At 43.6% G+C, this 27,739-nt stretch overlaps 3 protein-coding genes across 11 annotated transcripts in view; 1 reads left to right on the forward strand and 2 right to left on the reverse strand.

The window, feature by feature from the left end:
- Positions 1-28: 28 nt before the first annotated feature.
- On the forward strand, positions 29-3,861 carry LOC119549459 (transcription elongation factor B polypeptide 3). The gene is made up of 8 exons (XM_037857564.1): positions 29-432; positions 767-1,363; positions 1,417-1,800; positions 1,860-2,077; positions 2,136-2,230; positions 2,382-2,581; positions 2,645-2,936; positions 3,196-3,861. The coding sequence occupies exons 1-8, from the start codon at positions 352-354 to the stop codon at positions 3,273-3,275; spliced, it is 1,947 nt and encodes a 648-aa protein (XP_037713492.1). The 5' UTR covers positions 29-351; the 3' UTR covers positions 3,276-3,861.
- A 332-nt stretch (positions 3,862-4,193) lies between these two features.
- On the reverse strand, positions 4,194-7,089 carry LOC119549451 (TAF5-like RNA polymerase II p300/CBP-associated factor-associated factor 65 kDa subunit 5L). Its single transcript, XM_037857550.1, has 5 exons — positions 6,818-7,089; positions 5,444-6,747; positions 5,088-5,388; positions 4,656-5,002; positions 4,194-4,590 (listed from the first exon to the last, which is right to left on the reverse strand). The coding sequence occupies exons 1-5, from the start codon at positions 6,986-6,988 to the stop codon at positions 4,461-4,463; spliced, it is 2,253 nt and encodes a 750-aa protein (XP_037713478.1). The 5' UTR covers positions 6,989-7,089; the 3' UTR covers positions 4,194-4,460.
- A 558-nt stretch (positions 7,090-7,647) lies between these two features.
- LOC119545713 (mucin-5AC) overlaps positions 7,648-27,739 on the reverse strand; it is a 35,558-nt gene continuing 15,466 nt past the window's right edge. For 3 of the 9 annotated variants that reach the window (XM_037851515.1, XM_037851516.1, XM_037851517.1), the window contains exons 3-12: positions 26,046-26,198; positions 22,981-23,290; positions 21,732-22,375; positions 20,275-20,393; positions 19,394-20,162; positions 18,962-19,333; positions 15,516-18,587; positions 14,987-15,145; positions 14,398-14,825; positions 7,913-12,933 (exon numbers count right to left, since the gene is read on the reverse strand). In XM_037851515.1, the coding sequence (XP_037707443.1) occupies positions 12,789-12,933; positions 14,398-14,825; positions 14,987-15,145; positions 15,516-18,587; positions 18,962-19,333; positions 19,394-20,162; positions 20,275-20,393; positions 21,732-22,375; positions 22,981-23,290; positions 26,046-26,063 (6,036 nt within the window). In that variant the 5' untranslated portion in view covers positions 26,064-26,198 and the 3' untranslated portion in view covers positions 7,913-12,788. Of the gene's footprint in view, positions 12,934-13,789; positions 13,877-14,397; positions 14,826-14,986; positions 15,146-15,515; positions 18,588-18,961; positions 19,334-19,393; positions 20,163-20,274; positions 20,394-21,731; positions 22,376-22,980; positions 23,291-26,045; positions 26,199-27,739 lie in introns of all 9 variants that reach the window. The other 6 variants (XR_005219126.1, XM_037851522.1, XM_037851521.1 and 3 more) reach the window with 6 other exon arrangements.

Below are 27,739 nucleotides of genomic sequence, written 5' to 3' on the forward strand. Positions count from 1 at the left end.
TCAGCTGTTCGGACAGTGTTGTCAAACGCCACGCCGACAAAAGCAAATCTCATTTAGTTTCATAGCTGCTGGCAAAAGAAAAGGGCAAATAAATTGTTATTAAAAATTGTTATGCGAGTGAAAATAACTGAGAGCCAATAGCCTCGCGACAGGAGGCTTTTCCTCGTGTGTGTGTGCGCGTGTGCCCATGCGACTGGGTGCCCCTGTGTGCGTGTGTTTACCTGGGTTTTCCAACCAAAAAAAAAGGGGTACAAAAACGGAAAGTAAAAAGTAAACTGGAAAAGTCGACAAAGTCTGCCTGCGTGCCATTTTTTTAATTTCGTTGCGTTTGGAAAATCTAGAGACGACGCGATGGCCTCCACCAGCAATCTGGTGGATGTGGTGCGCCACTACCAGCGCAGCATTGACAAGCACGACGAGGACGAACAGCGGGTGAGCTACCCATCCTCATCCTCCCCCGGCTTATCCCGATTCCTCCCTGTTGCCCGCTCTTTATCCAGCTTACTGCCTCCTTTTTCCTAAACTCCCTCATCTCATAGTTACATATCTATTCCCAACCCATCTTACATATACCCAAGTACCTGCTTTGGATTTCCCCTGCTTAACAACCTTGTGAAATTTGCATTCAGACACTTATGTACCATCAAGGTCACTTTTCTCGACTTCAAATTGCTCTTCTTTTCCGCTGACCTTTCACCCTCACGTTCTTTTTGTTAAGCCATCTTAATCATCTCTTTCTCTACCTGCTCTCCCCAAAAACCTACAGCTGCTGCACTGCATCACCAAGCTGTTCAACCTGCCCATAAAATTCGAGCACCTGCAGGAAACTGGAATTGGCAAGACGGTGAATGCCCTGCGCAAGTTCAACGGGGAGGTGGGCGTGGCGGCCAAGACGCTGGTGTCCAAGTGGAAGGCCATGGTGGCCGCCGAGGAAGAGCCCGCGGTCGCCGCCACTCCCGCAGCCAGCCACAACGAAGAGGATTCGGGCAAGTCCAAGTCCAGCGACGAGGATCCAGAACAGGAGAACAAAGGCAGCAACTCATCCAGCGGCGAGGATCTGCACTCCAGCACACACAAGTCAAAGCATGCCAAGAGTTCCAAGCACGAGCGCAGCGGCAGCAGCAAAAGTCACTCCAAGAGCAAGTCAGATTCGGATAAGAAACACAAAAGCAGTCGTCACGACAAGTCCAAGGACAGGGACAAGGACAAGGATAAGGAGAGTCACAAGGAGGCCAAAGAGCACCGAGAAAAGAAGTCGAATGGCGAGCACAAGTCAAAGGATTCCAGCAAATCCAGCAGCAGTCACAAGAGCAGCAAACCTGAGGGCCACAAGAGCGAGCACAGCAAAAGCAAGCACGAAAAGGTACGTTTTGCTCTAGATCGAATAAGAAACGATCGGTAACCGATACTTTTCAGGACAAGTCTTCGCACAGCGAGTCGAAGCCAGCCAAAGACAAGTCAAGCAAACACAAGTCATCATCTTCCTCCAAGTCATCCAAGCGCTCCCACAGTCCCCAACGAACCGAGGAGGATGCCCAAAAGGCCAAGATACCAAAAATTAAATCGAAGTCCGAAGAAAACTCCGCCGACGGTTTCGACTCAAGCATGGGCGCCAACTTTGACGATGTTCTCGGCCTACTCAACATGCCCATGAGCAGCAAGAAGAGCAGCAGCGGCAGCAAGAGCAAGTTCCCCTCTAAGCCGGCAACAGCCCCATCCTCGGCAGCTTTATCAAACCCCACGGCTTCCGGATCATCCAGGGAGGCCTTCTCCACCAGCAGTCGACCGACCACCACCAAAGTAATTATTAGAAACTGCTCTCAAAGTTTCTGAGTAACATATGTATGACAACCCTTTAGAAACCCGAGCTACTAGCATCCACAGCCAAGCTAGAGCCCCTGGACCCGAATATTGCTCTGGAACTGCCCACCATTTCCAACAACTACAAGCCCTTGCCGTTAAATCAGACAGTGATGGATGTGGTCTTTAATCAGGGTGGCTCACAGAAGGCCCAAGCATCACGTTACTTTAACGAGTCGGAAGCCCTAGCCCAGGGCATCTCCTCCAAAACTATGCGGTGGGTTAGATCTTGTTTAATTCTATAGGAAATAAGTAACGTTATTTGCTTTAAATAGCACGAAGATCTATTCAGGTGTGAGAACTGGTCAAATCCTGCAGGTCCCCTCGCTCTTCGACCTGTGCACGCGTGTACTGCAAAAGAACATTGATGGTAAGAGGAAACTGCCTTATGGAATAACAATCATATTGTCAAATGTTTATTTAAAATACTACTAAAAACTGTTGGTCTAAATCATGATTTTATATATCCTATAAACAAGTTTTGAATAGTGTAAGATAACCATCTTATTCGTTTTTTCTAGCATTGGAGTACACTGGTGGCGTGCCCTTCGAGGTCCTACGACCTGTCCTCGAACGCGCTACTCCTCAGCAGCTTCTAAACTTCGAGGAGTACAATCCCTATTTGATGGACGACAGCGATGTCCTTTGGCAGCTGCATGTCCAGCGTCACTGTCGCAGTCAGCGGCGCGAGGAGATGGAAACGTGGCGCGAGATGTTCCTGGTAGGGATCGCTGTGTCCCTCAGATAATCCCTCATCTAAGCCCACACACCATTTTCCTTCCAGCGTTGCCAAGAGGAAAAGGATCGCAAACTCAGCATCCTGGCCGAGAGCATCAAGGCATCGCAGAAGATCAGCGAGGCACCCGTGCGCAAGACTCAACTGGCCTTTGTGGACTCGATGGTGAAGCCGCCACGCAGTGTGCAGCGCAAGCAAGAGCAATATGGCACCAAGGGCAAGCTCATTGCCACTCCGGCCGCCCGGGTGGCCGCCTTGTCTAGCGTGACTCCGAATGCCGCCAAGGTGGGCGACGCCCGGCTGCGTGTGCTGGCCGCCACCCGCGACACGGCCCAAGTGGGTGAGTTTAAGCGATGAGAGTGGAGCTGTAGCAGAAGAATTTTAAAGCGGGTTACCAATTGTCAAAGAAGAATAACTAATCATCGAAAATACCACCCTTTCACCAGTTCACCGACTATGTCATTTAAACATTTCATTTCATTGATTCAAGAATAAATGTATCCACTTTAAATGGTTATTATATACTAATCCATTTAATGTAGTTCCTAACCGTGGTGTTAGATTGATATTCACCTACTTACTATTTATCTGTCCAACAGGTGCTGGTCCAGGGCGATCGAAGAAGGCACCATTGATGGCTAAGACCTTGCAATTCATGCGCGGACGTCACAAACGATAGAGGCGTTTACTCGTTATAGTTAAAATCCTATACTCAATTTGTTCAGCGACAACTTAAGCAGCAGCAGAAGCAGCAACCTCGAACTATAAGGCGTTCACAGTAGGATTACCTGCAAACTTTCGGTTCTGAAAAACGAGACACTGTGATACTTAACCTTTTGTTGCCCAGTGCGCCGCGAATTCGACTGCTGCTGCTGTCTACATGCGTACCACATGCATGCTATTTATTATTTATTCATGTTCTGCCCCCACATTCATTATACTGTACTAATAGTAACTAAGTGTAAGCCAACCGGATAACGATTGAAAGTCGAATAAGCTAAGGTTTTTGTTGCATCTGCTGGGTCGCCGAGAAGCTCAGACAAATGAGACATAAAATTTGATTATTTTCAGGTTAATAATTCTTCGTTTCATTTAGTGCATGTAACTTAAGGTCAGAAGACTGCTGATCGCTCCAATTTAAAATAAGTTCAATGTTCTTTGTCCCAGAGGGCTGTGCGAATGTCCAAAATCATAGAGGTTCCAAGCAAATCAATTGTATATAAATGTATGTTACACGAAAACTTAAACCCAATCCTATATCGAAATACCTAACTTTTGGAGTACAGTAAAATGTCTTTAAATGCATCGCTAGTTATTTCCAATTATATATTGAGTTGAATTAAGTTATGCAAATTTTCGGGTAAAATGTTCTTATTTTATTAAGAAAAAAAAATACTTTACACCGTTATTCGTTACTATCCTACTTTAGTAGTAAAAACAATTATTGAAATGCGATTATTCTGAATGCTAATACTCGTCTTATTTTTAATATTTACACATTTTGTAACCTTTATAAAATAAGTCATTAAATCTACGTCATATCCGCATTTTCAAAAGCTTCTTTTGCTGTGACCAGTAAGCGATGCAGGTAAAGGCATTACACTGTAATCAAAATCGTTTTATTCCACTAGTAAGCTAACGGAAACAAAACCTCGAAGCTATCAAAGATCACTCTTGTTTGAAGACATCACGGATTGTTAAAAAGAGAGATAATTATATATAGAGAATGGTAAAGACAGGCAAACGAGTTGTTTCACACGGTAGTAACAGTAATATTATACAGAATTATTACAAATAAATTATTTTCAAACATAAACCATCAGAAAGTGAAAATTCATTCGGTCTGCTGTTTCATCCGTCTCATTCAGGTGCCGATGCAGTGAAGTGTCTTGCTGCGCCCGTAGAAAACTTCGACCAAACGCTGGCAGGAACTATTGAGAGTTAGCACACGATTCGTTGTAGCTGAAGAAGAGCTTCCAGTACTACTGTTGTCGCTGAGGAATAACCAAAATTTAGAATAACTATTAATTCCTATGATTTATTATCATGAACAACATACCCCATGGGCGATAGTTTCTTGATATCCCACAACCGCAGGGTGCCATCGGTGCAGGCTGTGGCCAAATGCCGGTCATGCGTGCTCCAGGACAGAGAACTAATGCTCGCCGAGTGATCCTTGAGCTCAGCCAGCTGGGCTCCGGCGGCCAGGTCAAAGATCCGCACCTTGGTCTCCTCACCGGCTGCGGCCAACATCTTTCCATCCGGGCTGAAGGCCAGCTGGGTCACCGCCTGACGGCAGTCCGCAAAGACTCGCATCAGTTTACCGCTGGTGGCGCACCACAGGCGCACTGAGTGATCTGCCGAACCAGTGGCTATGTAATTGCCATTTGGGTGGAAGGCAACGCACTGCGGATTATTTTAAATTAATTTTTAAATAATTGCACCTTCAACGATATTAATATTTTCATATTTTCTACTTCACTTGACCCACCTCAACGTCCTGCGTATGTCCGGCATATATGATAAGCGCATGCTCCTTCTCCAGGGACCAGAGGCGTGCACTCAGGTCCTTGGAGCCCGTAACCACGTATTGGCCTACTGGACTCTCGTCCAGGCACCAGATCGGGTAGTTGTGACTTCTGTAAATGGCGGCGCAGTGCAGGTTGTGCGCTCGCCAGCACCGCATGGTGGCGTCCTTGGACACACTGTACATTAGTGGGTAGTGGGCGGAGAAGCGCACGTCGGTGACGCCTCGCGTGTGACCTCGCAGCTGCAATCCGCCGTATTCGTTGCTAAAAAAGAAAACGGTATTTAGTAAGAGTATTAACTAGCTTGCTTTAAGCTTACTATGAGTTGTCAGCATATTTGCAATGTCGCGCCCTGCTGCGTTCCCTTCGCTCCTCTTCAGAGCACTTGACATCGTCGTCACTGCCTTCCTCCTCATCCGATTCCATCTCCTCCTCCTGATTCACGCAGTTGTTCAGCTCCCAGGGGCATTTCGATTGCGGATAGCGTCTGTAGAAGCTCCTGCCGCGGCAGCTGTTTTGGTTAAGCTGCCATAGTTGCACGGCAGAGTTGTCGAAGCCGGCTAACAGGTGGCACTCACTGGGATCTAGGTGGGCGGAGGTGAGACCACGAGAACGTTCGCTGATCCTGAGAAATCGTGGCAGCTCCACCTGGGCCTTGAGTATCTGTTCAGTGGCTGATTTGAGGTTGTCCAAGCAGGCGTCTATACTCAGTTGTGATTTGCTGGGCTCCGCAGATTCATCCGCATCGATCTCCTGCTTTATGTCTGTTTCTAGCTTAATGTTTGGCTCCTCAGCGGGTCGTTTTCGGTTGGTCTTCTCAGTCAAGGATTTTCCCGGCTTAATGTCTCCGCGGGTATTGAGGGATGCTGTTGGTTTGGATACCACATCATCCTCCGCTTCCTCACCTTCCAAATCATCCGTCAAGCCAAGCAGGTGATCCTCACTAAAGGCGCGCTGTTCGTTCTCCACGATGTGAACATGCACCCAGGTGTAAAGCAGGTTCATGATCAAAACATGGCCCCTTCGCTGGAGATAGCTGCATATCCGCTCCACCACTTGGGCTGTGGTATGCAGTTCGTACTTGGAGGAGCGAAAGTGAGCCACTGTTTCATCCGACTCGGCTGCCTCCAGCCGTGTGTAGCCACTTAGGGTTTGCACCAGGCGCATGAAGTAGTCCAGCTCCGTGTCCCCAGTGTCTTGGGCTTCCCGAGCGAAGCGTATGTTAAAGGTGGACTCATTGGTCGTGGTGGAGCAGCCGTTAATCTTGGTGGGCGGTGGTGCATCGTACATATCTACGGGGGCCACCAAGTGGGCATACTTCCGTAGCAACTCCACAGCTCCCCGAGGTTCGCGGGCCTTGAGCAGATCCAGATAAAAGTGGCACAACATCGGCCCGTAGAAGCGCTTCATTTCCAGACGCAGCGGCTCCGCCTGGGCCTCCACGAATGTCGAGAAGCGTCCAAACTGCTGATCCACCGTGTGCTGGTTGTTGGTGATCACCTGGACATTCGAGTAGGTGAAGCTATTCCCACCGTGCAAATCCGTGTCCAGCATTTTGTTTACAGCGAACTGCTGTTTATTTTGCAGCAGCAGGAAATCCGAGCGGCGAAATCTCTCGTTGCTCTGGGGGATTAAATGAATTTGAATGATATAGTACTCTCAGGAGAAGGATATCTGGGGATCCATTACTAACCACGTAGTTTTTCTGCTTTAGCAGAAGGCCGACGGCGCAGCGTAGCAAATCGTTTTTCGAGGACGACTTTTTATTGCCCGCCGACGATTTGTTGTTGTTGTTGTTGCTAGTGCTGTTACTGTAGACGGGCGACGCAGCGTGGGCGTGGCTGCTGGCGCTGGGCAAGCTCATGGTTGCGTGTTATCCTCGCCAAATCCGTCTCCGAATCCTGATCCCGTCCTGCAGCAGTCCGATCAACTATTCCGTCCGGCTCTAAGAAAAATACATTTTATACCATTTTTGTTTTTCCGAATATACCAAAAATATACCAAACGCTCACGCTGAAAAAATCGATTTCAGCATGGATTCTATCGATATTTTTCGTGCGGGACAGCTGTTCCGTTGCCATTTGTTGTCCTCAGTGCTGGCAGCAAGTCCTCTTTTAGCTTGAAAACAGCTGAAACCATTTTATGTTGCCATAAATTAAAATTTAATTAAAATTATAATATTTTCGCTTGAATTTTTGAAACCCAAGCCCCAAAGCAAAATTCTGAAGCAAAGATGGAAACAATTCAGCCAATCCATATGCTAGTTCCAAACAAAATACAAATTTTTTGGGGTGACCACAATTTTCGGCGGCTAGTTTGAAAACCAAAGAAAAAACTAAGTCTTATGTTGTATAGAATCTATAGAGTTTTTCTTAAAGCCCATGTTTAGGCTAGTTTTAAATTGTCTCCCAAATTCTTTGTTTCTGTGACACCAAGATTCAAATGTTTTTTGAATATTCTAGTAACTTAGTTTAGAAAGTAAGCTTTACCTCGACTCAAAAAGATAAATAAAACAATTTTTGGTTAGTTACGACCACCACTTTATTTTCTTTTTGTGTTTTTGTAAGTTTAGTTCATTTTCATTAAATTTGCTCAAATCAAGTTTGATTAAATTACAAGTGCTTAAACCTAAAAGTATGTATGTACGTATGTATGGACTAAAATAGTTAACAAAGTTTGGCAATTAGTTACAGTTAGTCAAAACGAGTTAAAAAACCATTGCGCATGTACAACCAAAACAACAACAGGAAATTGAATAAGTTATATATAATTATTCATCTTTTTTATATTTCTGTATTTATTTTTCGTCATTTTCCGACCCAGTTTAGGCCAGTTACGATTAGTAGAAATGCAACAATGTGTAAAGCGGCTTAAAAATAACCGCCACAACCAATAGAATATCACACCAAAAATGGCAGAGTACAACAGATCCAACAGAGATTGTAATCAGTGAGTGTGGAGTGTGTGGAGTGTGTAGAGTGTCTATGAGGAAAATCGTGTTATAAGGGACGCGGACCTAACTAGCTTGGTAGGATGCGCGAGGACATGCTCCGGGATCTAGACTCCCGGAACCCGTCCCGCCGTGAGGTTCGTGCCTGTACAGTGTGCTCTCGCGGGTGTCCGGGGCGTGGGCTTTGGGTACAACATTCATAAAGTTTATCTACCTCGTCGCTACCTAAGTTGTCGTTGTCGTTTTGCTAGCTAACAAAAGTAACTGTGTATATATATGTATAAAATTACCAACAAATTCATAAATTATTGTTGTAATACGTTTAGAAAATAGTGTCCATATATCATCATGCTGTCCTCACACTTAACCTAATGCGTTTTGAAGAATTGACTACTATTAAATGGCAAATGTGTGCCATAGTTTCTCTTTCCACTTTTGTTTTGTTTTGTTTTTAAAGTTTACTTGTAATTACATACACTTCACATACACATGCAATACACAATAATCATTGTAATTGTAATTACGTTAAATGTAACTGGTAACATCATGCTAAATACAGTATTTCTCCATTATAGACAGTTTTCCCTTCTCAGTATGCTAAAGTCCCTAAGAACCATTACTCCCACTGTCGTCTTTCATTACAGTTATCAGAGATTTGACTTTTAGCAAATATGTAATTTTTAAAAAATTATTTGGAGGGAATATTCATGATTTTTTTTTTAATATCCTTTACGTTGATCATTTCTTATCAAAGTGTGTGATGTTCAGAAAATATTTCGCTTATCCATTGCATCGTTTGTGAGATTGTAAGTCTGGTAAAAACAATGAATGATGTTTTAACGAAGGAGACGTGTCTGTTTTCGTTGAAAGAAATGCATTATATGTGACGTTAGTATTAAATATTATTAGGTACCAAAAAGTGTAAAGCAAGGTCGAAGTGATTCTGCGTTAAATGAAAGCATGTAAAATTCTTTAAATCTATTTTTGATCATCAGTTTACAACCATGAAAACATTTAAGTTTACATTTACTCTTATTATGTACATATATAGATGTACCATAAAATATTCGTTCATATCAGAATATTAATATTAGCACTGTATAAATACATTTATATTTTTTCCATGCTGTATTCGAGTGTAGGTGTCTGCGAGTTAAATTGTTATTACATGCTACGTACAATTTACGATCAACAAGAGGTTACAGCATCTCAACTAAATGCCATAAAGTAACAGTTTGCTTCTTTATAAAAGTTTTTCTTTGCATATTACAGTTAAAACTTACATCGTAGATTTGTGTAGTTCTTTGTATATGGTACTTAATCATAGCGGATCCGAGCCGCCCGACCGCATTCCTCAGTTTTCCGGAGGTCGGACATTTCGATAATACTGAGCGGTAAAGTTTGTCTCGCAAGATTCTTGTTGTTTGGCACAGAAGCGAAGGGTTTTCGGAATAAATTTGTCCAGAATAATATCTCATAATTTCGTATTGTTTTTTTACTCGTCAGTCTAAATACTCTGAGATTTCGCATTTAGCGCAAAGATTCGAAAGAGGTGCCTCACAGAAGATCCTGTAAATACTACGATGACGCTTAAAATGTCCACTTACTGGCTAAACAGGAATGCAATAATGCACTGGTGTACACTGAGGTGTACGGACTATGTATACATATATATATATATATATTGATTTTTGAATGGATCTCTCAATTCGTGTTAAATAAAATTGATATGTCTAATAGCTATTATCAATCGTTTTCAATTTCAAAAGGTTTTGTATTGTATTTCGAAGTAATTCTGTTGCGTTTGCTAAATTTAATATTCGGTTTTCCCTCATTCGGTATGACATTTATGGTAGTATGTGTATATCTGTACGATTTACAAAATATTGCAAACAGATGCTGAGAAGAAGTAAACCACTCATGCAACTATATAGTTTCTTTTGGAATTGGAATGCAAATTGTATATACTGATGATTCGAGTGAATTCGACGTTTGAGCTAGAATTAGTTTGGCTTTTGAGGAAGCTGGGGCCGCGTGGGCCACCATCTATGTACAGATTATTCTAAAATACGTATTTGTATTGCATAAATACAGTTTATCTTTACATTCGCTTAATGAACAATCACAACGCAGAGTTTTCGAATAAAGTGAGTGGGGAGGAAACGCTGACGCTGAGTCCTCGCAGATGATTTCGGAAATTATCGCATGGTAACGTATAGGGAAGTAGTACTCAATGTCACAGATTGTCCTTTACTATTTTTGTCACTCGTTTATCTAGGAAAATAAAAACTAAAGAAGTCCATATGAAAAATGAAACAGTTAAAATCATTTAATTGGTAAACGATAAACATTTTGGCACAGTAAATAAAACTTAAAATAAAATATAAATAAATTAGGCGATAAAATAACTACTGCATTTGACTAGACATTCGAGCAGAAGCCTAAAATTACATTTAACCGTATTTTGTCTTTAGGAAACTTTTTTGAAAAGCAACAAAGTGCACACACATGTCAACTTAAACTAGCGTTAGCCTAGATTTGAACACTTACTTAAGGATAAACACTCATTTGTGGATACTTTATTTAATAATACTTAAGACTTATATACGCTTGAAGGCATTTGAGCATAGAACAGAATCGAACAGTACAGTTGGACGAAATCAGGCGGAAACGGAAATGGAAACGGAAGACTTGTAGAGAAAATGCACACAACAAAGGATGGCCATTACAGATGGGAAGATGATAGGTGTTCGGGTTTGTAGGTATTTGTACGCGAGAAAGTCTTTAAACGGCTCTGAGGGCCCACAACAAACAGTTATCGAAGGTGTTTTATGGTGGGCTGCTGTAGCTGTATTTGCTTTTAATGTATATCTGCTTACGCTTATTGTATATAACACCGAAAATATGCAAGAATTATGTTGTCCGTCAACTAAATCTATGACTATTTTATGATTACTAATGCTATTGCGAACCCAAGTCCGGGGAAATGGAACAGCAGGTTGATAGAAGTTTTCTACGTCGGGGTGATTTGTATATCTCTCTCTTCTTTACTTTATTTTGTATTTACAGCACCTGATTCGTAGTGTTCTGTGTTGTACGATGAGAAAAGGTCACATGCACACAGCTGGCGAATACAACCATAAGAATCGCTAATAGTTCCCATCTTCCAAATTTCTGTCCGGATCTGCGGGGGGGGGGGGATGGCGAGTGGAAAGGGGCTGAAGGTATTAGACTAAACGTGAGTATTTAATTAGGTTTCGGTTTTGCTTTTAGCCCTGCATGTATTGGTTTACATTAAACTAGATTAAGTTACGCCATTGTCAATAACATACCACCCGGCATTGGCCTCAAAAACGTTGAATCAATTCATCAATTTGTTGTAGTACATTAGCTCACTGTCCAAATGGAAAACGTGTGATTCTTGTTGTTGTTCAAATTTTTGGCAGATTTACTGTTGTACCATTTAATTTAATATATGCTTGTATATAATTACTATATATATCCTAGGCCTATATAAAACTGCACTGAGAGTGTGTGTGTGTGTGTTTCTTGGGGTTCAAAGTTCAGAGTTTGAACCCTCGTTGTCTGTGTTTCTTGTTTTTTTGTTGTTTTTTTTTTTTGGGAGGGTGGGGGTCGGTCAGGGGCAAGGGATTCTAGAATTATAAATAGATTAATGTCTTTTATGCGTTTTGGAGAAATTTGAAAGATATCCTTCCTTATCGGCTACTTTGCTAGACTCATATTTACAGTGTCTTACAACCTACAACTTTGCGTTAAAAGTAAAGTTAAAACTTTTCTCAACTTCCATTTACATTGGTGTGCATTGAATTTTGTTCACGTTTAGCTAAAATCGTTTTTGATCTCACTCAATATCACTTGATTTCACTAGATTTTCTCTTGGGCTTTCGGTTTCTGAGCCATAGTTTAATAGTTTAGGTTTGTAGGTAGGTAAGTACAATCTAAGTAAAACTTCAACTACTCGGAGTTGCTGACTTGCGTCGTTAGAACTAGAACAACAATCATATATCGCATACATCGTACACCTAGGCATGTAATTATATATCAAGTATATATATATGTATATATAGAGATTCTCTTACGCCCTAGACATTTATCGCCCTAGTAAAGTATCAGTGTAGTGTGTTGCAACTATGTACGAGTATTTGAGTAGAAAAACTTGTAGTTAACAGTAATTATGCACTAGTATTTTATCATAGATCGGGATTTCGCCTTAGCTTTAGCCGTAGTTGTAGTATAGTTTTAGAGTACATCTACAGTCGAGTCGAGCAGAATAAACGCCTACTATAAAAAACGGTAGGTATACATTTACATATTCGAATTTCATATTACTTCAACATAAATATTGCACTTGCCTACAATAGTCAATAACAATTCAATTTGAACTTTTTACCAATCTTTGGCTAGACTTACAAACTAGAGCGAGTCGCAGTGATTTCCTACTTAGGGTATAGATAGAGAAGTGATTGGTAGAGAGAAGTATAGAGATAGAGATAGACCTAGTGAAGAAATGCCTTTAACTACTACGTACACGTGACATTGATTTTTAGACTCAAATTCGTCTAAGCATAAATTCTAACAGTGGTAAACAATGCTTGCTGCTTGCTTAATGCGATTGTCAATCGATTTTTGTTTGTTTGCTATATACGCCTTATTGATTCCTTATCCACATCGATCAATCCTCCTCGATCGGTCCCTACGAAGGGGCGGTGATGGTTGATGAGGCGACGGTGGTCAATCCTGATGGTCCAGCCTGATGGTTCAGCTGGTGTTTTTGATCCGGTTCCTGGACGCGGTGCGTCTTCATGTGCGCACTGCGACTCTTCACCTTATTGAAGACCCTGGCGTAAGAAAAGAACAGAAGACAGGGCACCATGAGAACACAACGATCTGGAGCCTTGAATTCGATCACTACCAACTAGAATGCAGACTAGGCGGATTAAATGGACATTTAGACAAAATGAAGCACATAGAGTACATATTGTATAGCACATGCATAGGTATAGCTGGTCAAAGAGACATGCAGAGATACGAAGTAGACTTTAGCTTGGATTGCTTTTCGATTTTCTGTTCACTTCTTCTTACTTAGCCTTGTGTGGAGTAAAAATTTGCTTTTGTTGTTACAAATAACTATGGAAAATAGAAAGTTTATGTTTAGAAGTTTAAAAAAAAGAACAAATAAATTAGTGATTAAATACATATATGTATATACTTAAAGAACGGAAGAATTGAGTTTGTGCTCTTGAATGTTACAGCCGTTCTCGGGTTGTGATTCCCGTGTTATAATGGTGTTTTTTCTGGATTCGTGAATACCTCTAAAGGGAATATCCTTTTTTTGCTTTGTTTTAATCTTTTGATCAATGCTTTTGATCATTTATACGTTTTTTACAAAATGGTTTAAATATTTATTGCTTTTTTCTGATAGATTAGACTCAGAAACACATACAATTTTGATCACATTAGAGGCCAGCTGTTCCAATATACAAATGAAGGATTTGGATAGGTTGTTAATTTTAAATATTTACAAAAGTTATTAAATGCAGGGGCATTTAGAGCTGTGAGTAAGTTTATCGCAGATAAATTACAATATTACACGAAATGAGAGAACAGAGACCAAGTGAATGGAGTGTGAGAACGGAAGAGGGATATCGAAATTAACCGAAAGGTGGGAACGGAAAACGAAAGTCTCCTACTTACCGAGCATTTTGCCAGCGAGCTGTTCGTGTGGACTTGTGGAGATGATATCAGTTACGGTTACGTCTATTTGCGAGCTGTGACTCTTCGCTTTAAAATTGCAATTTCGATTTATTGATTGTATTCGTTATTTGATTTTGGTTTGATTTGATATTGGGGTATTCGCATCATGGAACAATACAATACAACAACAATAACAACAGTTAATATCGCTTGACGAAAACACTAACTAAATGGCATAGTAGTCGAAAACTTACATACGAAAGGAACTGAAGATTCACACACATTATGTATGTATCTACTCGAAACTCAAAGTATAGAAAAAAGTAGAAATAGGGTAGCGATAAGTAAACTCAAGATCGAACAATCGATGATAACTGAATAGCTTTTTAAAACAATACAAGTACAGTAAACTCAAGATCTATTAACCAAGAACTCGTATACGGCATACGATACACAAGTTATTATACGGTACAGCGTGCGTTTACGATCTCAACTCAAGTCAATTTTACGGGCACTCAAATCGCTTGCGGATTCTCGAATTTCATACGATTTTCACGTGTTTTTGGTTTTCTATGCATTTGGTGGAAATTGCTTTGGGGGAATCTTACTTGCCGCACACCTTGCAGGGGAACTCGCCCTCCTTGGCAATTGGCAGAGTATTGTTGCCCATGCCCGTTTCCAATTTGGGTGTGGCCGAAAGCGCAGACGATGTTGCTGTCGTTGCATTTGGATTGGTATTGCAATTGCTGCCGTTTTGACCCATGTTGCTGGCTTGTGCTGCTGCTGCTGCTGGCGTGGCATTGCTGGTTGGGTTATTGCAATTGCTGTTGCTGCTGCTGTTGGTTAGTGTTGCGCATGCGTAGTTGCTATTGGTGTTGCTGCTGCTGCTGCTGCTGGTGGAATTGGCACTATTTGCCGTGGCATGTTGCATGTTGCCGCTGCTGGTGCTGCTGCTGTTGTTGGTGTTGCTGCTGGCACTGCGGCCATAAGCGTGTATGCGGACATGGCCGTGCAGCGCTGCTTTCGAACTGAAGCTCTACAGTCGGCGCAGGCGGGGATTGGAAAGATTTTGGTTTGATTTTCGAGCGTTATGTACACGGAAGAAAGTTGGGTGAGGTAAGGTTCGGTGGGTTAGCTGCATTACGTGCTCGGGGTCGAGGGGACATGCTACTGCTGCATTTTATAGCTACAACTTACCGCTGAGCAATCGGCGATCTCGCAGACGTAGGGCTTCTCCACAGCCGGAGTAATGACGACCACGGGCTCCATCTTCAAGTGCGACACCTTGTAGTCCACGCACAGCTTCTTCCAGAAGTAGTACATTTGCACACAATCGCCGGAGGATTTTGTCTGCAGCTGCGATAAGTGAGTAACATCATTAGTATACATACTAACCGTTCAAGAGATGAAGTTTTGAAAACCAAGATCAAACTACTTTCCTCTCTATTTCAAGATCGTTTTATCTCAAAAAAAAACTAGAGAGTACTTTCGTCTTGATTTCAATTATGTTTCTTTTCGAATAAGTGAGAAGTAGAATTCTTAAATAAAGATAAATTAATCTTGGCTATATCATTACCGATTCATCTTAAAAAACGTTCTTAAGAGCACTTTTGTCTTGATTTCAAGAGCGTTTCTTCTTGAATAAGTGAGAACACGATTACTTAAATCCAGATTACTTAGGGTTCGCATTTTTCGTTCACAGTTTTTCTGAGTTAGGACAACTTACCTCACTGGCAATCTTGCCAAAGTCCTTGCCGTGCTTCTCCAATCCTCGCAAGAACTGCTCCAGCTCGTAGGCGGTCCACTTCATCTGGAAGGCGCCGGATTGCGTTTGCAGTAGGCTGAGCACCGCCGCTGCCGAGTTACCTTGGGCCTTGAGCAGCGTTTGGAGCGCCACCTCCTCGGAATGACTGCCCATGGGCACGGCCGACGACTTGCTGAGATCAATGTAGCGCATCAGGATCTTGTCATCCTCCTGCACCTCTGGATTCCACATCAGCTCGGCGACCGGCGGGTCCCTCGATGCCTCATCAAATGGCCGGCAGCTGGGTATCTGCGCCTGATAGGTCGAACCCAAATTAACCTTGGACTCATCGGAGAAGTCCACCAGGCCCACCGAGTCCCCGAAGTCATCGTCGAAGGCGTCGAACAGACCCTGACCCAATTGCTTGCGTACATTGCTGTACAGCCCGGTGCCCTTGCGATCCGGATTCAGGATGGGTGCGGGCGTATAGTGGGTGCGGGATGGCTTGCGCAGCTTGGATCGATGCGGTGACAGGGTGTGGAACTTGGAGAACTTGTGCGTCTCCTGGGGGGCATTGGAGCGCAGGCGGCGCTTCAGTATGGAATTGGTTTGGTTTGACAGCGGCTGTAGATTGGTCATACTAGGCGGAGGGTTCTGCAGGAGACCGGGCAGGGACTTGTTCGCCATGGTTGTTGTCGTATTGCCACAGGCAAACAGCAGGCCCGCATCGAGTTGGCCTTGATTGGCATTCATTTGGCAATCCGTGGTGAGCAGAGCGGGTTCATTGCCCCCGGCTGAGGCGTTGCCATTGGAAGAGGTTGCCCCACCACCATAAAGCAGTGGTTGGAGCAGGCTGTTTAGAGGCTGCATTCCCATGACCCCTGACCCCTGGCTTGTGTCCATGTACTGGGTTTGGCTGGTGACTTGAGTGAATCCATGGCCACCCACCAGGGGCAACATGAAGTCACCCTGCTGCTGACCCACCGCTGGCAGGGATTCCGTTTGATTGAGTGGTTGCTGGGGCAGCAGCAATTGCTGATGTTGCTGTTGTTGTGGTTGCTCCTGCTGCGATTGCTGTTGCTGCTGCTGATGTTGCTGTTGTTGTTGTGACTCCTGTTGCTGCTGCTCTTGCTGCTGCGGCTGCTGGTAGATAATGTTGCCCTGAAGTGCCTGCTCCAGCGGTTGCTGCAGAGCCATCTGCTGCCTTTGCTGGCCAAATTCCCTAGGTGAAGAGGAGAGCAGGGGGTCCTCCGAATTGGGCATCATCTGGGACTGCAGGCCCAAGCCGGGCAGATAATAGAGATCGATGATGTTCTCGCCCTGCTGCTCACTGCTCAACTGGAGCTGCATATTCTCATCGGGCAGAACTTCCCTCAGCACCTGCTTCACATCCTCCGCAGAGCCAATGCCGCTGGTGAAGAAGGACTCGGAGAGCGGAGAGGTGGCATTCCGCGAGTCGTTGAGGAACTCCTGATCCTCGTCCAGGAACGACAGGTTCGTCTCCGCAAACTCCCGCAGATCACACTCGGTGTCATCGTCCGTGCCATTCAGTAGATCCTCCACCTTGATGGAGGGATCGAAACTGCTCTCCTCCAGCACCGACTTCAGTTTGAGGATCTTCTCGTTGTCGTGCTCATTCAGCTGCTCAATGGTGGCTTCGCCCTCATCCGTCTTGAAGTAAATGTGCGAGAAGTCCGTCTTGTCGCCGAAGAAGGTGTTGCTGGCATCCACAAACTGGGCAGCTGCATCCTCGATAAACGGCGAACTCTGGGCCATATTCTCGTGACTCGAGGGGGGTGTTGGATAGGCCAGGGGCGAGTGGAGCGGCGAGGCCAGGACACCAGTTCCATTTCCACTTCCTCGCATGCTGGCTATCGCCTGGATCTGCGAACTGTTCTGCATGATCAGCTCCTTGGAATGGAATTGCTGGAAGGTGGGCAACGGCGTGGTATTCGTACCGGAAATGGATCCGTTTCCAGATCGAGAGTTGGCTTGCCCACTTTCCGGCTCCAGTTTGACCAGCTGGGTGTGCGCACTGTCGCCAGCTTCGCTCAGCATGGCAAAGTCCTCGGAATGTTCGCTCTTGATCTCCTCGTCGTTGAGCAGCTCCATGGAGTCCACCGTCTGGAGGAGCATCTCGGTGTCCGAAACGCTATACACCTCGGCATCATCGAAGAGATCACTGCCATCGCTGGTGTAGGTCACCGTGTAGACTCCGCCACCTCCGCTTGTGATCACACTTCCACTTTCTCCAGCTCCTCCTCCGCCTCCACCAGAGACCTCTTGATTGGGAGCAATGGTCAGCGAGAGTGGCGTTCCATCGGCCAGCGAAAGGTTTCCGGAGGAGCAAGTGCCACTACTGGTGATGTGGCCCTTGACCAGACTACTCAAAGTGCTCAGCTTGCTTTTGGTGGACACCACCTGGACATCGGAGGGTATGATCACTGTGCGATTGTTGTTGGTGATGATCTGCCGACCAACCGTCTGCACACTGCCCGTTCCACCAATGGTGGTCAACTCGGTAACCGCACCGCTGCTTCCACTGGAGGTCATCATTATACCCGAGTCCGTTTGGCCCTGGGATTGAGCCTTCTTCGAGGTGACCGCAATGCGAGTGCCCCGCTTGAGCAGCTCGATCAGGGTGGAATCCTTGGGATCCGTGTTGGTGGCCGTGGAAATGCCACTGATGGTGCCTCCGGCCTTCAAAGCAGTCAGAGCACTCATCGTCGTGGTGGTGGGTACATTGTTGGTGGTTATGGTTATCGTGTTGGTACCAGTCCCCAGATTCAGGGTCTTCGCCTGCTTCTGACCTCCGCTGAAGATTTCGATGCTCTGGGGCAGGCCAATCTGCTGGATACTGAGTCCACTGCTGCTCTTGATGGTCGTGGCCGCTGGGAGAACAGCTGTGGTGGTGCCCGTACTGGTGGTCATTGTCTGGGTGTGACTGCTGGTGCTCGTCTTCGGGTTGAGGAAGCTCTCCAGGTCGCTGATCGATCGACGCAGGGTGGTGGTGGTGCCACTGCTGTGCGGTGGTGCCGGAACCACAAAGGAGCCCTACACAAAAAAAAAGGGCACGTAAGGATCTTTGTGAAGTATCATTTCTGGGATTTCCTGCCCTTAAAAAATTCTCTGAAGTCGAAAAAGAGAGACAAGTGCGAGATAGGGCCTTAAACTACAGACAGCTATGCTAGACACTTTCCAAAATAGGAAAAGAGAGCAAAAACTAAAATGGCAAACGTATCCAACTGATACGCCCCATATCTAAATGGAATTGATACTGAATTTCATCAAAATGATAATCCTATCTTATTAATTTTGTTTTGTGTAAATCGGAGATGTGTTTCATAATGGGCAAGTAAAGCTCCGTTCATTTGAGAAACCAACCCATTAAATATCATTTAACTTTATCTTAATCCTTTTTTACCCACCTTAGTCATATCCTTCCGCTTGCTTATGATCTTCTCCTCTATAAGGGCTCGCACCCCAATGCTCGCCGTCTGCAGCGGTGGACCACTGGAGTCTTTCTTCTCGCTGCGCTTCGTTTCCGGATCCTTCTTGTAGTAGCCGCCATGCAGACGCATGTGCCCATTGAGGGCGGGTATGTTTTTGAACTTGCGGTGACATAGATTGCACTCGACCGGCTTGTCGAGCTTGACGATGTTGAGCAGGTGGGGATTCATGTTGCTCACCATCTGTGGGCTCAGCTCCTCCTCCTTGACCTCCACGGGTGAGTTGGAGGAGGGAGGCGCGAGCTCTGAGTTGTCCTCCACGGTGACGGTCACATTCTGGGCACTATTTAGCTGTAGAGAATGCGAGATTATATTATATGATTTTAAATGAGTTCTATGTATATATTTTACCCCTACCAGTTGCATGTTCCAGGTGCGCGGTCTGTTCTGCGATGGCGACGAGTTGGTGTTGATCTTGTAGGAGCTGACACTGGTGGGTGAGGAGACGGTGACCTGGGCACTAGTCTGCTTCGTTTGCTGCATAATCTTGCTGATGAGATCCAACTGCTCGCGGGTCAGGCCCTCGCCCTCGAGATTCATGCCATCACTCATGGTGATGGTGGGTGAGCTGGCGGCTATTAAAGAGCCACTCGATGGTGAGGGGGCCATGGAAACTGGTACCGAAATCGATCCGGAGCCCGATCCCGACACCGACCCCGATCCCGCTGAGGAAAGCGAAGAGCTGGCGGACGAGGCCGTGGAGGAGGCATTCGAGGAGGTCGAAGTGGTGGGCGACAGCAGGGTCACGCCCGTCTTGATGGGCAGGTTCATGGCCTTGATCTGCTCCTCCGACAGGGCGATCCCAGTGGCCGCGTCCACCACCGAGCTGCCCGTGGAAATGTAGGTGCGAATGCAGGTGGCTCCGTCCGGGGAGCTGGCATCCCCGCTGGCCGTGGCCGGCGAGAGACTCAGGGAGCTGGTGGCCACCCCTGCGCCACTACTGCTGCTCGTACTGGCGGTGGGCGACAGCGATTGGCTGGTGGTGGGCGTGGCTGCTCCGTTGGCATGGTGGTTTTCCGAGTGGCGCCTTAGGGATCTGGCATCGCAGTAGGATTTGCCACAACCATCCGCCTTACACTCGTAAGGCTTCTTATTCCGATGGGTCATCATGTGTCCGTTTCTATGGGGGAGGGGGGCGGAGAAAGGGTGGGTGATTCAGTGACTCAGTGGTTGGATGGCTTAAAAGATCAACAGATCAACAGATCACTGGCTAGTGCGCCTCATTTACTTACAAGTGATCTTGCCGCTTGAATGCCTTCGAGCAGAGCGCACAGATGTATTTCCGCTCGTCGCTGTGCGTCAGTTTGTGCTTGGCCAGCGCCGAGGCATTTCCAAAGATCTTGCAACAAATCTATAAAAAGTCCGGGTGAAGAACGTAGGAGAAATGTAATTAGCACTGGCTGTCGGCTGCCCTCTAGATAATTGAAAGCGCTGCGGCCGTCGCTCGCCGTTCGAACATTTTAATGAGCCACATTGCGTATACGTTATGTTGGTGCTGGTTTTTTTCCCCTTCGGCCACCGCACACCGCATGCTAATTACGACCAAGGAATTCCGAAACCAAAAGCTAGGCCAAATTCATACCCCAAACTATCCGCAGGAACATGTGTGTATATTTTGATTGCCTGCAGCAGGAGTGAAGTTGGAATTCCCCGTTGCCACCGCTGACCAAACATTTCCTCTCGACATCCGCAGTATCGTAAAACGTGTCATAAAATGTACTTTACCGATGTAGAAAAAAACAGAAAAAAAGGAACGAGGACTTGATGCCCCCAGCACTTTGAGCGGCTGTCAGTTTTATTGACAGACGTCGAGACGTGTTGAATGCCCCTGTTTTTCGATAACTTAGTGAGCGAGTTTTTCTTGTGGAAATGTTCACACGGCTAAAAAGCAATCTAAAATCAATATTTAACTTTTGATATCGAGAGCTACGAAATTGTAGAAATGAACAAGGCAGTTTTAAAACAAGCCAATGGAGTGTAGATTTCCTAAAGAAAAGCATTATTAAATATATGTCTTAAAAAGAAGGTCATATATTATACAGAAAGCTTAATTAAAACTGATTATCAATAATTACAATTTCTAACATATTTTGTTATTTGGAAGTCATAGGCTTATATCATGATTTAAAGATCATCATCAGGCTTTTTGCTGGTTTCACTTTTTAGTATTTTCGATTTCAGTTAGAGTATTTCGATAGAATTCTATTATCCTATATCCCAGAAATATTTTCGGCAACAAGGTCAAATCAAATTCGAAAAAAATTCTTTAAAGTGATAATAGTTAGGAACTTTTCCTCAGTGCAAGTAATTTGCTTGAAGAATTGTGTAGAAACGCTCTCTACCCTTTGATGGTCTTCCCAGTTACCGATTTATCAATGCTGCGCTCAATTAGCGCCGTGTATAAACACACCAGACTAAGGCTATACTATTAGTTCCAAGTGGCAGTTGGGTGTACTTTAACGAACAGAAGGGGCTGCAGATGTGGTGGGCAAAAGCGAAAGGCACTTTATAGAACCGTCCGCGTTTCACCTGCCACTCGAACGAGACGACCTTAATGTCTGTTTATAAATATTGCACGACTGTCTGTACGGCATGTTGGCATGATGGCTCAGAATGAGCGGCGATAAATTGGCGATTAGACCGCGGGATATATATTATATAGAGGGGGATATATATTAGGCTTACGCACCTGACACTGCTGCGGTCCGTGACGCGTTGGCGAGGATAATTTGGGGCGATTCTTGCGCGGCGCCTCGACGCTTATGATGTCGATACCGCCAACGCTACCGCTACCATTTGTGGATGCCCCCGATGAGCCTAATCCCCCAGCGGGAACATGACGTCCGGTGCTCTTGAAGCTCAAACTGTGTCCACCGCCGCTGCTGCTGTTGCTGTCGTTGCTGTTGCTGTTGCTGCCGTTGCTGCAGTTGCTGCTGCTGCTGCTGCTGCTGTTGCTGCCGACACTGATGCTGCTGCCCACCGAGGAGGCGGTACTGAAGTTGCTGCTGTTGCTGCAGTTGCTATTGTTATTGTGCTGATTGAGTAAACTGGCCGCGCTGCTCGTGCTGCTGTTGCTCATAATCTGCGCCAATGTGGTGACATTGGTGACCGTGTTGCTGCAGCTGCTACTGCGAATCAAGCAGTTCTTGATATAGCTGGTGTTGGTCTTGTTGCTGCTGCTCACAATGCTCGTGTTCGTCGAGGTGCTGACCGACTGGACACTGCGCCTGGTTATGGTTATCTTGTTGGGGTTCGCTAGATGATTGCTGCCCGCCGACTTGGCTGAGCTATTGCTTGAAGTTGCTGTTGTGATTGAGTTGTTGTTCTTAAGAGCTGAAAAATCAAGAAGATTGGTGAGATAGGCCGCCAAAGGGATGTTTTTAAAGGGGGTACCCTGCAGTTCTATGTATTTTTTAACCGAGTATTTTATCACTTGGAACTAGTTCGAACCCCCTACATGAAGTATTCCATTTTTTTTAGACTGACTTACCTTACTAAGATAAGATGGTAAGGAAACCTTACTTAAACTTTGCAATCTTGTTGTCATTGTTTTTTCATAAGCCATGTGCTAATGTACCCAAATTATCTAATTTATTCTAATAAACAACTAATATGATGAAAAACATTTTGGGTTCTTAATGTTTTGAAAGAACAATTTTAAATCTATTAAAGTGCTGGCTGATGAGTAATATTAGTGCTATATCCTTTTAAAAGGATAGTTCTTAAAAATGTTGCAAGATGTTTCATTATAAACAAATTATGTCTAATATGTATAAAATAACAATATAACTTTGTCGATTTGAAACATTTCGTATAGGTTTTGTCAAAAATTAACAATGTTCTAAATGGCAAAAGTCCATTTAGAGATTTAAGCGCAAATGACTTTTAGAACTGCCGGGTGGACAACATTGTATGCATATACGGTATAGTTTACTTACAGGCTGTCTGAATGGTGCCCAAGACATCTGCCAACATTTCCGGATCCGGATAGCCGATGTTCAGCGCATTCTCTAGCGTCGACGCTGGCGCACTTGCCGCGCCATTCGGTGACGTAGTGGATGAGACTGCCGCTGATGCTGATGCTGATGCTGATGCGGATGATGCTGCTTTTGTGGCCGCTGCCTCCAAGGCGTTCGCATCCCGCAGTTGCAGAGTCACGGATCCTTCGGTGCCCACGGATGCGCTGCACATCAACACGCGCGGCGCGCTGCTGAGAGTTGTCAATGGCAGGTGGATGCTCTTTGGTACCTGCGGGCGGTAAGTGCGAAATGCAGAACATCAGGCATCTCAATGGCTGATGATAATTCATTGGGTACCGTGTGTGCTTTGGGGCTCTACTATAAAGGGGGGGTTCGAGATGGAGGCACCCGAAAACGCTGCCAAAAGGCAGGACAGCCACACAGCCATGATGGCTGTCAGGCGAGATTAGTCGAGATTATTATTGATAATTCACAGCAACTGTCGCCTAATGGACGACGCCTCGCATAATTAATTGAATTTAAATGCATTTCACTTCAAGTCCGACTACTACTGTGCCACGCCCCCTGAGGGCAGTAAGCACGGAAGCACGTCGAGCATACGCCGTGTGGCCAATATGTCAGATCACTCAGAAAAAATTTGCCACAATTGGCAGTAGTTTCAACTAAAATTTTGATTTTATTAAAAAAGTTTACTAAAATGTCTCTTGGTAAGAAAAGTGTTTTATTTTTATATTTAGCAATAATTTCCTAGATAACCATAATAATTAATTCAAATTCTTTAAAATATCGTTTACATTTTTTGTCTCAGTGTGTTCCTCGTCGCATTTGGCACTTGTAAAACAATGGTGTATTTTAGTCCGTCATTTATTTGCCTCATATACTTGGCAGCCCACCGACATATATTAATTTAAATGCAATAAAAGTGCACTCATAAATTGGCTAGAGAGGCTGGGCGGGGAATTTTGGGTCGCCGGGGGAGTCCGTTGTTAGATGGGGCAATTAATGCTTTATAAACCGCAACCGATGCCCAATTAATGTGGCCTGCAATTGGCCATAACCACAAAACAAAACGCGAATAAAAATAAATAAAACACCAGGGCATAAAAATCCAAAAGTGCCTGCGACGCTGACCGCAATTGAATAAAAACACAAAAACACAGTTCCTGTGTAGTGAATGCGAAAAAACCAGACGAAGACACTGGCATAAATTCGTTTCGGAGGCATAAAATTTCACGTAAAATAAATAAACAGCAATTTTATTATTGTTTAAGTTGTGGCGAAAAAAAAACACTGCTAGCCAAAACGAAAAAGTTCCCTCAATGAACTGAAATGAACTGGAAAAGGAGCCACAAGTGGCACGCCCCCGCATTAATGTTCTCCGCAAAACAATTTGTTTATTTAAATATGCCAGTGGGCTATGAGATATATATGGGCAGGGGCTATTAGAAGAAGTAAATTAGATTTATGTTTATCAGTTGTTGTGATAACCTTGTCGCTGCTTTGAAATGCATAGAGTAATGAAAAACAAGTTGATTTCTGGGAAATTCTTCAATTTCAAAATAAGGTAAAATTCCTTTACAGCTGGGTATATCTCCAAAATCAAACGGATTCATAAATTATGCTCACGCTAAATCAATGCGGGTATGAAGTAATTATATGTTTGCTATCCTACACAAGCGAAAAGATTTATAAGCGTCGTCTGCTAGAAAATCCCCATGTCTGTCAAAAACGAAAGGTGAGAGGTGTAAACGGGGGATTATGTACACCCCATTCTGCTGAACTCTTCGGATGGGTGGGCATATTTTTACGGCGTGATTCATGTGTCAATCAAATGTCAATGTCACTCCACAAAAAAGCAACCCATCCCCAATAAAAAGGAAGGCTAGCAAACAAAAAATGTTGAATGAACGCGATGGCCGTGTTGCAGGAAAAGTTTTGTGCTGCCAAAATCATATTTCCACTGCAGCCAGACTTGGACCAGTTTTGATGGCCAGATTGGAAATTGGCAAGGTCTGGCTGGTTCGACCATTCTGCCGATATGTTAATGAAAATTTCAAGATGATGTCAGCGTAAAATTGAATATGCTGGCCGGCAATTTGTCATCGGGCTTTTCTCTGCTCCTCCTACTTATTAGTAAAATGAGGTGAAACACATGTTCGCCGAAGGGCTGAGAAAAAGCCGCCGTCGTCATCATCAACAACAGATTCATCATCGGGTAACTCGGTCATATGGCACGCAATCTGTCCGCTTGCCTGTGTTTTTCAATTTTCAATTTTGCTTATGATTAGGCCTTCAACGACACGGGTATCAGCTGGCGTTCAACATGCCGTATGCGTAATATCACAAGTTTAATCATTTAAAAAATGGGTTTTTAAACGTTTTATGACATTAACATTATTGTCAACGCAAGTGTGGTAATTATGGAAATTTATGGATGTCACACGCAGAGAAAAGATTTTATAAGTATGAATTTTTGATATTTTGTATACTATTTGTAAATTCGGAAAACAATTAATTCAAGCCTACACCTAACCAGAATTTATGATGATTTAACTATAAAAAAATATATCTTATGGTCTATTTTCTCTTGATTTTGCGATATTTAATTTGAAACCACCAACAAAATGGTTTTCTTTCAACTGTACTATCTTAAATTTCATAAAATGGAAAAGGTGACACTGCAGACAATTGCCTATTACAAAGTTTGCAGACTAATAACTTATTTAAGGTCATAAATATTCAAGAAAATCGTAACCAATTTAGGAACTTTCCTAACTGTTAAAGTAGTTAGTTTTATAACTACTTACTCAATGGTTCGGAAATGAACACTGTTTGGACATGTCAGTTACAAATTGCTGGGGAGTAAATATTAATGCAACGGCATGTGCCATAAATAATGTATTCCGATGATTGATTGCTCTCAATTGTGGTTTTATTATTTTTTTTGGGACCCATAATTGTTTTTTCTGCTGGCTTTGATTTACTTTTTATTTAGTTTATGGTGGTCGATGTCGCGTACTTACCGTATTTATGGCAGCCATCGTCGCAATTGACGCCGTCGATGAGGTTCTTGTTGTTGTTGATGTTGTTGTTGGTGCTTGTACTGGTTGTTGTTGTTGTTGTTGTAGTTGTGGTGGTAGTGGTGGTGGTGATGATGGGGATACAAAATCAAAAATCTGAAAAAAGTTTGGTATGATTGAACATATTCGAATTCGTAGCTGCTTCTCTTATTTTCTTTCGTTTCGTTTTTTTTTTTTGGGTGACATAAAAACGTGAAGGGGAACCAAAGAGCAAACAAATGTCAGAATTTATGCATAAAAATGTGCGCATAAAACGAAGTGAAATCAAGAAATCAAATACATGCACATACAAAATAGCGACACACTGGCACACACTCACACTCAAATCGGGGAAAATCGCACATGGATGTACACGATGCAAAACACAATCAAAAGTATGGGAAAATTCGCATCGGTTGGTAAAAAACTTCTCGAGAATGAAATTGGTGAGGGGTTCGGTGGGCGAAAATGGTGGTTAGTCTTAGTTGTTGGCTGATGTGATGACTCTGACTGACTGATTGACTGACTGATTGACTAGTTGATTGACTGACTGATCTGCTGATCAGTCCACATTAGCGGAAGATTATCTTGGTAGAACAAGCAACAAAATATCATAAAGATCACACAAATTTTTGGATATTATCTTATTTTTTTTAAAATATGTATTCTATCTCTACAATTACAATAAGATTTATGTGAACGCATTGGAAAATATGTAATCGAACTACTCGTAGTTATATACACCTCAAGTTTTTTAAATCATGGTTAAAACACAGTTGTACATACTTTCTTAAATTTCAAGGTATTGATAGATCAAGCCTCGAATTATCATAAAGATCATACTACTTTTAAAGTAATTTCTTATTTTTGACTCTACAAGTTAAATACATTAGAATATTTATTCGAATGGATTTGAAAGGTATTTATCAAACCACCCTTAATAAAGTACACCTAGCGCTTTAAAGAACATTGTTAAATGTAAAGAAAAAGCTGAGGGTTTCATATTCACACAAACAATTGAAGTTATATAAGTATATTATTTTATCCCCAATAGGATTTTTCGTACTTTCATGGTGCTCAAAGTTTTATATTTCTTTATGTTGACATTTTCCTCCTAAAGAGCCTTAAGGTACAAGTGTTCATCGATACATTTTGGTCTGCTGCCTCAAGTTGCAGCATTGAAAATTTCAATTATTCTATGCACTCGCTTGTTTTGCATTTCTGGCGAATTTTCCTCTATCGATGCCCGCCATCTCCCTCCATTTTCCGATTTTCACCGCTGACGATGTCGCTGTCGTTGTCGTTGTCTTCGTGCTGTCTCATGAAATTTTATTTTGGTACACAATAGTCTTTGTCTGTCAGCGTGCATGCTTATTTTTGTTTTTAGTTATTTAATTACAATTTTCTATAGTTTTATTTTTAATTTAATTCATGTTTGGCTTGCGTCCCACCCGTTTCGGCAACGCTTGGCGAAACATGCGCCACAAATGCCACAAAAAGCTGTGCAAAAAGATTGGCAAAGATGACAAATCTTTATTGGGCGTTGTACATCATTTGAATACTCTGCTTGACTGAGTTTTTTAGTTAGGATATATTAAATCATTAAAATTTTAAATGTAATTAATTTCTTAAGTTGTACAAAACCGGCCAGAACTTAA

This window comes from Drosophila subpulchrella, chromosome 3R, assembly GCF_014743375.2.
Source record: "Drosophila subpulchrella strain 33 F10 #4 breed RU33 chromosome 3R, RU_Dsub_v1.1 Primary Assembly, whole genome shotgun sequence".
Lineage (NCBI taxonomy): Eukaryota > Metazoa > Arthropoda > Insecta > Diptera > Drosophilidae > Drosophila > Drosophila subpulchrella.

Coding starts and splice junctions, on each gene's coding strand:
- LOC119549459 (XM_037857564.1), top strand. CDS start 352: ATGGCCTCCACCAGCAATCTGGTGGATGTGGTGCGCCACTACCAGCGC. Junction 1,364..1,416: donor GCAAAAGCAAGCACGAAAAG/GTACGTTTTGCT, acceptor GATACTTTTCAG/GACAAGTCTTCGCACAGCGA. Junction 2,078..2,135: donor ATCTCCTCCAAAACTATGCG/GTGGGTTAGATC, acceptor TGCTTTAAATAG/CACGAAGATCTATTCAGGTG.
- LOC119549451 (XM_037857550.1), bottom strand. CDS start 6,988: ATGAGCTTGCCCAGCGCCAGCAGCCACGCCCACGCTGCGTCGCCCGTC. Junction 5,003..5,087: donor GACATACGCAGGACGTTGAG/GTGGGTCAAGTG, acceptor AATAATCCGCAG/TGCGTTGCCTTCCACCCAAA. Junction 4,591..4,655: donor AAGAAACTATCGCCCATGGG/GTATGTTGTTCA, acceptor GTTATTCCTCAG/CGACAACAGTAGTACTGGAA.